Source organism: Aquarana catesbeiana, linkage group LG10, assembly GCF_042186555.1.
Source record: "Aquarana catesbeiana isolate 2022-GZ linkage group LG10, ASM4218655v1, whole genome shotgun sequence".
NCBI lineage: Eukaryota > Metazoa > Chordata > Amphibia > Anura > Ranidae > Aquarana > Aquarana catesbeiana.
The window spans coordinates 33,994,213-34,006,795 of NC_133333.1; the positions used below are offsets into that span (position 1 = coordinate 33,994,213).

At 44.2% G+C, this 12,583-nt stretch overlaps 1 protein-coding gene across 1 annotated transcript in view; it reads right to left on the reverse strand.

The window, feature by feature from the left end:
• The window catches only part of LOC141110564 (urokinase plasminogen activator surface receptor-like), a 69,504-nt gene that overhangs the window by 25,023 nt on the left and 31,898 nt on the right, over positions 1 to 12,583 (reverse strand). Inside the window, exon 2 of the mRNA XM_073601966.1 lies at positions 10,974 to 11,087. Coding sequence (XP_073458067.1) covers positions 10,974 to 11,087 — 114 coding nt within the window. The remainder of the gene's footprint in view (positions 1 to 10,973; positions 11,088 to 12,583) is intronic.

A 12,583-nucleotide genomic window follows, 5' to 3' on the forward strand; every position in this document is an offset into this window, starting at 1 on the left:
CGGATTGAGGATCAGTGTTTCAACAGTGAATATTTATTTGCTATTGTAACACACCTGGGTGGGCTCCGGTTGCATGCTCTGCGACTCGAGCCCACCCGATTTTGAAGCCTATTAGAGCCTCTGGCTCTAATCAGGTGCTTAAAAAAATCCCCTGCCGCTATAATTCATGCGCCCGGTGCCCACGAAAGGGGCCAGACACATGAATTGTGGGTGGCCACGGCGGCCATAGATAGATTCATGCACAGCATGAATCTATCCATTACCATATAGGGGGTGGCCTGGAGAGACGTGCCACCACTGATGGAACAACTGCAAACCTACCAAGACATGGCCGTCCACCTAAACTGACAGGCAGGACAAGGAGAGCATTATACAGAGAAGCAGCCAAGAGGCCCATGGTAACTCTGGAGGAACTGCAGAGATCCACAGCTCAGGTGGGAGAATCTGTCCACAGGACAACTATTAGTTGTACACTCCACAAATCTGGCCTTTATGTAAGAGTGGCAAGAAGAAAGCCATTGTTGAAAGAAAGCCATAAAAGGTCAGTTTGCAGTTTCCATGTGGGGGGGGATGACAGTAAACACGTGGAAGAAGGTGCTGTGGTCAGATGAGACCAAATTTGAACTTTTTGGCCTAAAAGGAAAACGCTATGTGTGGCGGAAAACTAACACTGTACATTACCTTGAACACACTATCCCCACCGTGAGATATGGTGGTGGCAGCATCATGTTGTGGAGATGCTTTTCTTCATCAGGGACAGGGAAGTTGGTCAGAGTTGATGGGAAGATGGATGAAGCCAAATACAGGGCAATCTTAGAAGAAAACCTGTTCAAGCCTTCAAAAGACTTGAGACTGGGGTGGAGGTTCACCTTCTAGCAGGACAACGACCCTAAACATACAGCCAGAGCTACAATGGAATGGTTTAGATCAAATCACATTCATGTGTTAGAATAGGCCCAGTTAAAGTCCAGACCTAAATCCAATTGAGAATCTGTGGCAAAACTTGAAAATTGCTCTTCACAGACACTCTCCATCCAATCTGACAGAGCTTAAGCTATTTTGCAAAGAAGAAAGGGCAAAAATTGCACTCTAGATGTGCAAAGCTGGTAGAGACATCTCCAAAAAGACTTGCAGCTGTAATTGCAGCGAAAGGTTGCTCTACAAAGTATTGACTTAGGGGGTTTGAATACAAATGCACGTCACACATTTCAGATATTTATTTGTAAAAAATTTGAAAATTATTTATCATTTTCCTTCCACTTCACAATTATGTGCCACTTTGTGTTGGTCTATCGTATAAAATCCCAATAAAATACATTTACATATTTTGTTGTAACATGACAAAATGGGGGGTAGGAATACTTTTTCAAGCCTCTGTATATGATATATGGACCTGTGGACTTTTGCACATTTCAAATACGAATACTAAATATTAATATTAAAACACTACGTTTATTTTTGGTACTTTTTTTTTAAACTTTTTTCTGTACTTTTTTGGTTTACTAATTGTTAGTGTTAAGCACCACTTTTATTTCTTATGCTTTTAAAGTGTTGCCCATGGAAAATATAGGGCACAGAAGTTTATCATCATTTTACAGGTGCTGGAAAATTTAAAGCTTGACATGTTGAATATCTATTTACTTGGCGCAGCCACTTCTTTTATACTTTACAAAAAAATTTGATAATATATTACATTTTAGTCTACAGGGTGTCTGCTTTTACAAAATATTTACTGTTTGGGGGTTTAACTAATCTTCAAGCTGAAAATTATATACCTGGGAACTACAGACCGGTCAGTCTAACATCGATAGTATGTAAACTATTAAAGGGGATGATAAGGGACTATATCCAATAATTTTCTGATCAAAATAGTATCATTAGTAGTAATCAGAATGGGTTAATGAAAGATCATTTTTTCCAAACCAATCTATTAACATTCTCTGAGGAAGTGAGCTGCCCAATGTGGTGTATCTGGATTTTGCAAAACATTTGATACAGTCCTCCACAGATGCATAATTCACAAACTGAGGTCTGTTGGTGCGTCCAGAGAGTCGTAATAAATAGTGAATACTCAGAGTGGTCTAGAGTGGTACGTGGGGTCCCCCAAGGCTCTGTCCTGGGACCAATTCTGTTAAATTTTTTCATAAATGATATAGAAGTTGGTATAAATAGCTCAATCTCAGTGTTTGCTGATGACACAAAAAGCTAAGTAAGGAAATAACTTCACAGCAAGATATATAAACTTTATAAGAGGACCTCAATAAAATAAGTGGGGTGAGCAAACTACAGTACATGGCAAATGAGGTTTTATTGTCAGGGTGCCAATAGCAGGAGGACTCAAAGACCCAGCATCTGTCAGGGCAGGAGAAGGGCTCTAGGACCCAGCACCTCCGCCAGCACATAACATGGGCCTTTATAAGGAAGTCAGCCCTTTACTGAAGTGCTGTTTGACCCTCAGCTGTTACCTACGGTCCTGTGTTTCCTGTTTCCTGTGATTCTTGATTACCGACCTTGTTCCAGACCCGTCTCCTGCCTGCCTCCTGACCTTGACCTTGGGTTGTTTAACGGATCTCCTTGGCCTGCTACATGTCTTTACCTCGGCTCCCACCTGACCTTGTCTTCTCTGCTGTGCACCTGTTACCAAACCTTGGCTTGTACGGACTACCCTCTGTCTCAGTGACCCTGGTTACCTCTCACAGGCACCACCTTCCTGCAGCAGCCTCGCAGCACATCAGCCATGTTCTTGAGCCTTTTCTGCAAGCAACTCTGCAGGTGACCTGTGCTACTTTGGGCCTGACTCCTTCTATCTCACCTCCAGGGGAGTCTGGAACTGAGCTGCAAGGGAAGCCCTCTCTCCATTGGCCTCCAGCACTTTGGCACCTGATATTTATGTTGACAAATGAAAAGTATTGCACTTGGGGGCTAAAAATGCAAATACAAGTTACTCACTAGAGGGAAAACCTCTGGAGGAATCCAGGATGGAGAAAGATCTGGGGGTCCTAGTAGATCACAAACTCAGCAATGGGATGTGCAATGCCAAGCTGTAGCAAGCAAAACTAGCAGAATATTAGTATGCATAAAAAAGCAAATTTATTCCAGGGATAAAACGATAATCCTGACACTTTATAAAACTCTAGTTTAGCCACATCTGGAGTATTCCGTCCAGTTCTGATCACCAATCCTCAGGAGGCATGAGCTGGGACAGTCCAAAGAAGGGCAACAAAGTTCAGTAACATGCAAAAGTACGGAATATTGCTGCACTTGTGGTATCTTTATTGAAGCATTAAAATCACATCACAGGCATGACAGGAACATAAAAGGTAACGCGTTTCGCTCTAAAGTCAGCGCTTACTCAAACCTCATGGGCAAAAAGTTAATTAAAGGGACTGGAGGACCTCAGTAACAGAAACGACTACAAGCACTAAACGTATTCTCTCTGGAGAAGAGACACTTGAGAGGAGATATGATAGTGATATACAAGTACCTCAATGGTGATTCTGGCATACGGAACAAACTATTCTATCTCAGGGAGTGTAAGAGGACACAGGGTCACTCAATGAAACTGAAAGGAGAAGTGGTTTAACCTTAATCACTTCAGCCCCAGAAGATTTGGCTGCTGAATGACCAGAGCATTTTTTGCGATTCGGCACTGCGGCGATTTAACTGACAATTGCGCAGTCGTGCGACGCTGTACCCAAACAAAATTGATGTCCTTTTTTTCCCCACAAATAGAGCTTTCTTTTGGTGGTATTTGATTGCCTCTGGTGGTATTTGATCCCCATTTTTTTTTTAAAAAAGCTATTTTTTTCTCAGTTTAGGCCAATATGTATTCTTCTACATATTTTGGGTAATAAAAATCGCAATAAGCGTATATTGATTGGTTTGCGCAAAAGTTATAGCGTCTACAAAATAGGGGATAGATTTATAGCATTTTTATTATTATTTTTTTTTTTTACTTGTAATGGCGGCGATCTGTGATCTTTATTGTGACTGCGACATTATAGAGCACACATCGGACAATTTTGACACATTTTTGGGACCATTGGCATTTATACAGCGATCAGTTCTATAAAAATGCATTGATTACTGTAAAAACTTCACTGGCAGGGAAGGGGTTAACACTAGGGGGTGATCAAGGGGTTAACTGTGTTCCCTAGTGTGTGTTCTAACTGAAGGGGTTATGGGACTAGCTAGGGGAAGAGATAGATTTCTGTTCATACTTTGTATGAACACACGATCAGTCTCTTCTCCACTGAGAGATGGGGAGAAGAGAGTTTACACACAGAGATCTCGGTTCTCGCCGTGTCACGAGCAATCGCGACCGCCGGGCATTCGCATCGGCTCCGTGGGTGCGCGCTCCTAGTGGCCACAAATAGAAGTGACGTAACATGACGGCGCTTAGCGCAGCCTAGCCATGTTGCCGCAGTACAACGGCGGCTCGTTGGCAAGCGGTTAAGCTGCATAGGGGGTTCTTCACTGTCAGGGTGGTAAGGATGTGGAATTCACTTCCACAATTGGTGGAGTCAGCGGGAAGTAGTGATAGTTTTTAAAAAAAACTCTTGGACATGTATCTTAGTGAGCACAGTATACAGGGATACGGGAAATGGACTGGTGCCTTTATTCAACCTTACCAACTATGCAACTATGATATTTTTAAAACAGGTTATTTAAAGGATTTGTGTATTTTCAATGTTGCCCTGCATCTGTACATGTCCCCCATTGAAGTGCCAGGCTACCCATGACCTTCTCCATAATAACTTGGAAATTAGCTTTTGAGAAAGGCCAGAAAAAAAAAATAGATGTGCCTCCTATGGACCTCACCAGAATTGATAGGCTTGCTGTTGTGCCGAAACTCCAGCAAACTCATCTATTTCTCGGTACGCTCATCCATAATAATTAGCCAGTTGATGGAGTGTCTAGTACAGAAGGTAAAGTAAGTGTACATAACAAGGAGGGCGTTACATATATGAGCAATCAGAAAACTATGCTGAGCATGCATTTAATAAACTGAGCAAAAAACGCAATAAATTCAGAATTTCATATAATAATCATAAGACAAAGGCAGCATTCTTCAAAGAACCCAACCAGTTGTCTCCGTACTATAAGTACAGGGTGGAGAGTCCCAGTCATCACAGATACAATGCAGGAAAGATTTACAGCTGACCGAAATATTAAGTGGTATGTGAAAAGCTGCCAAGATCATGGCGTGAGAGGCGCCTGGAATGTCATCTCATCATATCTGTCTGTTTCAAATGCCGCTTTATGCATTGACATACCTCCTTAGACCCAATGGGGTTTATTTACTAAAACTAGAGAATGCAAAATCAGTCTCACTCCTGCACAGAAACCAATCAGCTTCTAACCTCAGCTTGTTCAATTAAGCTTTGGTAGAACCCATTGGGTTTAAGGAGGTATGTCAATGTACAAAGCGGCATTTGAAACTGACAGTTTGTCCAGACAGTATGGTCCCCATCCACAGGCAGCATAACTCTCCAATATGCAGTTGAATCCCACACAACTTAACTTCAGCTACTTGTACAGAGGATGTTTTTCCAGTCATTCGAATTGTGAGAAGACCGTGGGGGGGATTTACTAAAACTGGAGCACACAGACTCTGTTGCAGCTGTGCATGGTAGCCAATCGGCTTCTAACTTCCACTTGTTCAATTAAGCTTTGACAATAAAACCTGGAAGCTGATTGGTTTCTATGCAGAGGTGCACTAGATTTTGCACTCTCCAGTTTTAGTAAATCTCCCCTAATGGGTTTCCTAAGCCCAGTCTCTGGGAGGTACTAACTAGGGTTGCACCAATACCGATACTAGTATCGGTATCGGTGCTGATACCGAGCATTTGCATGAGTACTTGTACTCATGCAAATGCTCCGATGCTTAAAGTGGATGTAAACCCCCACATTTTTTTTATATCATATTGTAGAGAATAACATTTCCTATCATTTGAGCCCAGTCTTGACACACAGAGTTAATCCATCTCTGAGCAATCCTCTTGTATTGTTCAGTGAGGAAAATCTTGACAAACTGAGGAAAACTTTGTCAAATCCTCCCCCTTGCTGTGAGTGACAGGTGATTTACATATCTTGTGCACTAGCCTAAGACACATGCATTATTTTTTAATTCCCTCCCCCACTCCTTTCTTCAGCAGCTCTGCAAGGATTGGCTGTTCCACACCTCAGCATGATTTGGCATTCTGAAGTCATGTGATTACTTTCCGGCAGGGGCGTTGCTAGGTCTACAAAAGATCTGGGGCTAGAGCCCATAGCAGCGTAGTAAAGACAGTCATACACTTGGGCGGGCATACACATGTATATACAGTAATATACGTGTGTGTGTATATATCCCCTGAGAGCCCTCCCTTACATCAGGGTCCCCAGAGAGTCCCCCTTACATCAGGGTCCCCAGAGAGCCCCCCCTTACATCAGGGTCCCCAGAGAGCCCCCTCCTAAAATCAGAGTCCTCAGAGAGCCTCCCCCTTTCATCAGGGTACCCAGAGGGCCCCCCATTTACATCAGGGTTGCCAGAGAGCCCCCCTTACATTAGGGTCCTCAGAGAGCCTCCCCCTTAAATCTGGGTCCTTAGAGAGCCTCTGCCTTAAAATCAGGGTCCCCAGAGAGCCTCTCCCTTGCTTCAGGGTCCCCAGAGAGCCCCCCACTTACATAAGGGTCCCCAGAGAGCCTCCCCTCCCCTTTGAGGACCCCTGCAGAGACTCGGGGCTATTGGCCCCAGATTCGGGGCTATAGCCCCAAAAGCCACCCCCTAGCAACGCCCCTGCTTTCCTGTCTTTTCACTGGATGTTAGAGATCATAGCAGAAGTTCAGTGTTAGAAATACACAGGAGAAAATGCATATTGACAAGGAGAGTTTAGAGGTGGGCGGGGAGTCTACTGACATCACGACTCCACCCACCGAGCTCCAGACAACAGACCCGCCCACAGAATCTGCAGTTTTTCGGGTCTCATAACAGACAGAGGGGAGACATTTGACAGGTAAAGATACATGCAGGAGGTGTGTATATCCTTATAGATAACCCCTTATGGCAGTAGTTTAGAAAGGATGACATTAGGTTTACATCCACTTTAAGCCAAAACCTGGGCAGCCTCAGAGATGATCGATGCAGAGGTGGGAGGAGTTACAAGCACTGATCTCCCTGTATAGCTTTTCTGATAGCCGCTTCTCCTCCTCTTCCTCCTATGGCTGTAAGGGAGATCGATGCTTGTAACTCCCCCCACCGCCACACCGATCTCCTCCAACTGTCCCCTGTGTCCTATATATATATATATATATATATATATATATATATATATATATATATATATATAAATATATTGTAAAAAAAATAAAATTGTAAAAAAAAAAAAAAAAAAAAACTACTGACACAGTCCACGCCTCATCAGTGCCACCTATCAGTGCCCATCAGTGCTGCATATTAGTGCCACTGACATTAAAAAAAGTATCAGTAATTGGTATTGGCGAGTACTTGAAAAAAGTATCGGTACTTGTACTCAGTCTTAAAAAAGTGGTATCGGTGCAACCCTAGTACTAACATTGACTGAGTGAACATGGAAAAAACAGGCTGGGTTTAGCTAGGACTGAACTAACTAGCATCAAACAGGTGGGAAGGACAGAGGAAAATAGCAAATTGCTTAAAGCAGCGTTCCACCCAAAAATGGAACTTCCGCTTTTCGTGTTCCTCCCCTCCATCCGGTGTCACATTTGGCACCTTTCAGGGGGGAGCAGATATCTGTCTAATGCAGGTATTTGCTCCCACTTCCGGGCATAGATCGCCGAAGGCTCCGCGGTGATCTACGCCATGTCTGGCCCCTCCTCCGCCAACCCCCCCGCTGTCATCTGGAGACACACAGGTCCCAGAAGATAGCAGGGACTAGTGAGGACACGCAGCGTGACTCGTGCATGCGCAGTAGGGAACCAGGCTGTAAAGCCACGAGGCTTCGCTTCTTGATTCCCTTACCGAAGATGGCGGCGCCTCCACCCGAGAGCCGAGAGACAGATTGGCTTTGGGTGAGGACATCGCGGGCGTCCTGGACAGGTAAGTGTACATATTATAAAAGTCAGCAGCTGCAGTATTTGTAGCTGCTGACTTTTTAAAAAAAAAATTTGGGCGGAACTCCGCTTTGAGTAAACAAAATGTAGTGGCTCTGAACCACCACTAGATATCAGCTACAGAACAATAATAACCTTATGCAGTTCAATATAATACAGAACAAAATACATGTAAGTGGGAAAGAACAACTCTTATAGCTTCTGCTTACTTTACCCAGCCAGTACACCAGTACATATACTGCGGCAGGTTGGCACCTGCAAGCAAAATCACATACATGTACATGATTTTGCATACTCAAGCTAAGGGGAGACACAGCGGATGTGGGATCCCAGTACTTAGGGCCTGGTGATTATGTGTTCTCTATGCGATCACATGATCATTCATGAATTCATTCATAACAGCTGAATTGCCTATGCTGTGATTGGCCTACAGCTATCACATGGTACCTGCGCTAATCACAGCACCCTGTGCCGTGTGCTTAGCTGTAGCCAGTCACAGACCATTAGTGATCACAGCTGTCATGAAAGGTTAACCCATTCATGACAGCTGAAAACTTTGCCGTTACAACATTCTTCATTGTAACAACAAACAAAATGTAATTTTTATTTTAAAAATCCCTGATCACTCCCCAGAATAGTACAGTGTAACTATGGTGACATTTAACTACTCTGATGAAAGTATTTAAAAAAAAAATCATTAAAAAAAGAAACAAAAAGTTAAAACATAAGAAAAGTTTAAAAAATTGTATAAAAAATAGTTTATTTTATTTTTATTTATTTTTTAACTACTAAATACTACTACTAAACTACTTAAATACTGTCACCAGTCAGCATCCCATCACACCAGTCATATGATAAGGCTGTACTGTACTGGTGACAGTATTTACAAAAAAAATTGTGAAAAAAAAAAAACATTTTAGTAAATGTCTTCATTTAAAAAAAAATTGTGACACAAAAATTCAAAAATTACAACTTAAAAAAACTCACCATGCCTCTTACTAAATACCTTGGACTGTTTAATTTCCAAAAAAGGGGTCATTTGGGGGGTATTTGTACTGTCCTGGCATTTTTTGGGGCTTTGAGAAATGAGATAGGCCATCAGTACATCAGGACTGATCAATTTTCAAATTTATATCCCATAGTTTGTAGACACTATAACCAGTGGCGGCTGGTGGTATATTTTTTAGGGGGGGGCAAACAATCCACCTGCCACCAAACCCCCCCCGCCTCCTGGTCGGTCGGGTCACAGGCACCCCCCCCAGTCGGTCGGTCACCAGCCCCGCACCTACCCCATCTAGGTCGCGGGCAGCGCTTCCTCCGGGCGGCAGCTTCACCCTGTGTCTCCTCCTCCTGGTGCTTCACGGCGGCTTTCCCTGCATCTCCTCCCTCCTCTGCGGCCAATAGGATCGTTTCTCCTCTCCACCAATCGGGTGACGTGTCTCAGGACCCGCTTCCTGATTGACGGGGAGGAGAATCAGGAAGACAATAGTGAATATTAATTCACTATTGTCACACAACTGTATGGGCTCCGGGCGCAGTGCTCTGTGCCCCGAGCCCACCCTTTTTTAAAGCCTATTAGAGCCTCTAGCTCTAATCACATGCTTCTAAACCCCCCCCCCCCATTGGAATCCATGCGTCCAGCACCCCACATGTAGATTAGGGGCCAGACGCATGGATTAAGGGGGTCAGTGCCCCTGCGCCCTGTATGGACGGGCTGCCACTGACTATAAAACTACACAAAAAACAATTAATATACACTTATTGGGATTTTTTTTATCAAAGACATGTAGCAGAATACATTTGGGCCTAATTTTATGATGATCTTATTGGAAATGTTTTATAACAGAAATTAGAAAATATAATTTTTTTTGCTAAATTTTCGGTATTTAAAAAAAAAAAAAAAAAAAGTGGTGATCAATTGGAGGAAGGAGCACAGAGATGACCTGATAAGTGAACCCACTGCTCCTTTATTATCGAATCAGAGACTTGAATAAGCAGCATTTAAAATAGAAATGAAAGGCAAAACATTTTTGTATAGATATAAAAAAAACATTATAAATACCTTTTTTCCCTTTTTTTTATAAGTGATCACATTCCCTCTGTTCCCAGCTGCAAAAGAGCTGGGGGATGGAGAAACAGCAGCACACTGAGTTTCCCAGTGAATGGCTGTGCAGCAGGGTGTGTCAGGACAAGTCTGATCATTGGAGGAGAGTACACTGAGCTCCCAGCATAGCTAGAGAACTGACCATGCTGTGCTCTCCTATTTAGTGTGGTCAGTTTTTAACAGGAAAGCAGAGCGACTGGCAGGAACACCAGGGATTTCACACAAAGTAAGCAATACAAAGAATACAGGGTACTTTATCATACAAGTACAGTACATGGTACAGCAGGCACATATCAGAGATATGAAATGCTGGGGTAACAAACGCTTTAAAGTGATTGCAAAGGCACAAGGTTTTTTATCTTCATGCATTCTATACATGAAGGTAAAAAACCTTCTGTGTGCAGCAGCACCCCCAGCCCCAACTAACAATTACCTGAGCCCCCTCTCGATCCAGCGATGTGCATGAGAGCCTTGCCTGTCTGGGGTCCTGCACTCCTGATTGGCTTTTGGAGGCGGCAGTCAATCACAGCCAGTGAGCCAATCATGAGACGCAGGGGGCGGCCCGAGCCACGGCTCCGTGTGAATGGACACACAGAGCCGCGAGCTCGGAAGAACGCCTGCTTGGGTGCTCCCGGCAGGGAGGAAGGAGCCAGGAGCGCTGACGTGGGACCCAAGAAGAGGAGGATCTGGGCTGCTCTGTGCAAAACCACTGCATGGAGCAGGTAAGTATAACATGTTTGTTATTTAAAAATGAAAAAAAACTTTTATATCGCTTTAAGTGCAAGCACAGCTTTACCTTGCGTCTGGTAGGCTATGGAGATACAGGTGGTCTCGTAAGTTGGGCATTTTCTTGCAACCATACGGCAGGACGAGCTGGTTCCAACACACTGTAAACACTTCAGAGGGGCCACTGCAAGAAACAATGACAATAGCAATTAGAACAAAAAAATGGTCACAATTATAATGACACTATATTGTTAAAAGTATTGGGACGCCTGCCTTTACAGACACATGAACTTTAATGGCATCCCAGTCTTAGTCTGTAGGGTTCAATATTGAGTTGGCCCACCTATAATAGCTTCAACTCCTCTGGGAAGGCTGTCCACAAGTTTAGGAGTGTGTCTATGGGAATGTTTGACCATTCTTCCAGAAGCACATTTGTGAGGTCAGGCACTGATGTTGGATGAGAAGGCCTGGCTTGCAGTCTCTAATTCATCCCAAAGGTGTTTATCAGGTTGAGGTCAGGACTCTGTGCAGGCCAGTCAAGTTCCTCCACCCCAAACTCACTCATCCTTGTCCTAATGGACCTTGCTTTGTGCAATGGTGCACAGTCATGGAATAGGAAGGGCCCCAAACTGTTCCCACAAAGTTGGGAGCATGAAATTGTCCAAAATGTCTTGGTATGCTGACGCTATAAGAGTTCCCCTCACTGGAACTAAGGGGCCAATTTCAACCCCTGAAAAACAATCCCACAACATATCCCCCCTCCACCAAACTTTACACTTGGCTCAATGCAGCCAGGCAAGTGCCGTTCTCCTGGCAACCGCCAAACCCAGACAGGTCCATCGGATTGCCAGACAGAGAAGCGTGTTTCTTCACTCCAGAGAACCCTTCTCCACTGCTCTATACTAGCGTTCAGTGGTGGCGCGCTTTACACCATTGCATACAGTGCTTTGCATTGCACTTGGTGATGGAAGGCTTGGATGCAGCTGCTCCCCCATGGAAACCCATTTCATGAAGCTCCCTTTGCACTGTTTTTGTGCTAATCTGAAGGCCACACGAAGTTTGGAGGTCTGTAGCTATTGACTCTGCAGTCAGTTGGGCGACTTCCGCGAACTGTGAGCATCAGCATGCGCTGATCCAGCTCTATAATTTTTCGAGGCTGAGTTGCTGTTGTTCCCAGTTGCTTCCACTTTGTTATTATACCACTAACAGTTGACCATGTAACAGGGGCGGACTGACAACTCATGGGGCCCCCGGGCAATAGGAGAATATGGGGCCCCCGGGCAATAGGCGAAGATTATGGGGCCCCCCGGGCAAAAGGAGATTATGGGGCCCCCAGGCAATAGGAGATTATGGGGCCCCCAGGAAATAGATTATGGGGCCACACAGTATACACACACACACATACAGTATACACACACAGACACACAATATACACACACATTATACACACACAGAATACACATACACACACTGAAAAGGTACTGGAGAGGCGGGGCAGCTATAATATTGGGATTTTTTTTAAAAACACAGATTTTTACATACTGTCCCTGGTTTTATTGAGGCTGGCAACCCTGATGGGGCCCCTTAGTGGCATGGGGCCCTCGGGCAGTGCCCGCGCGTCTGAATGGTCAGTCCGCCCCTGCCAGGTAATATTTAGTAGCAAGGAAATTTCATGTATGG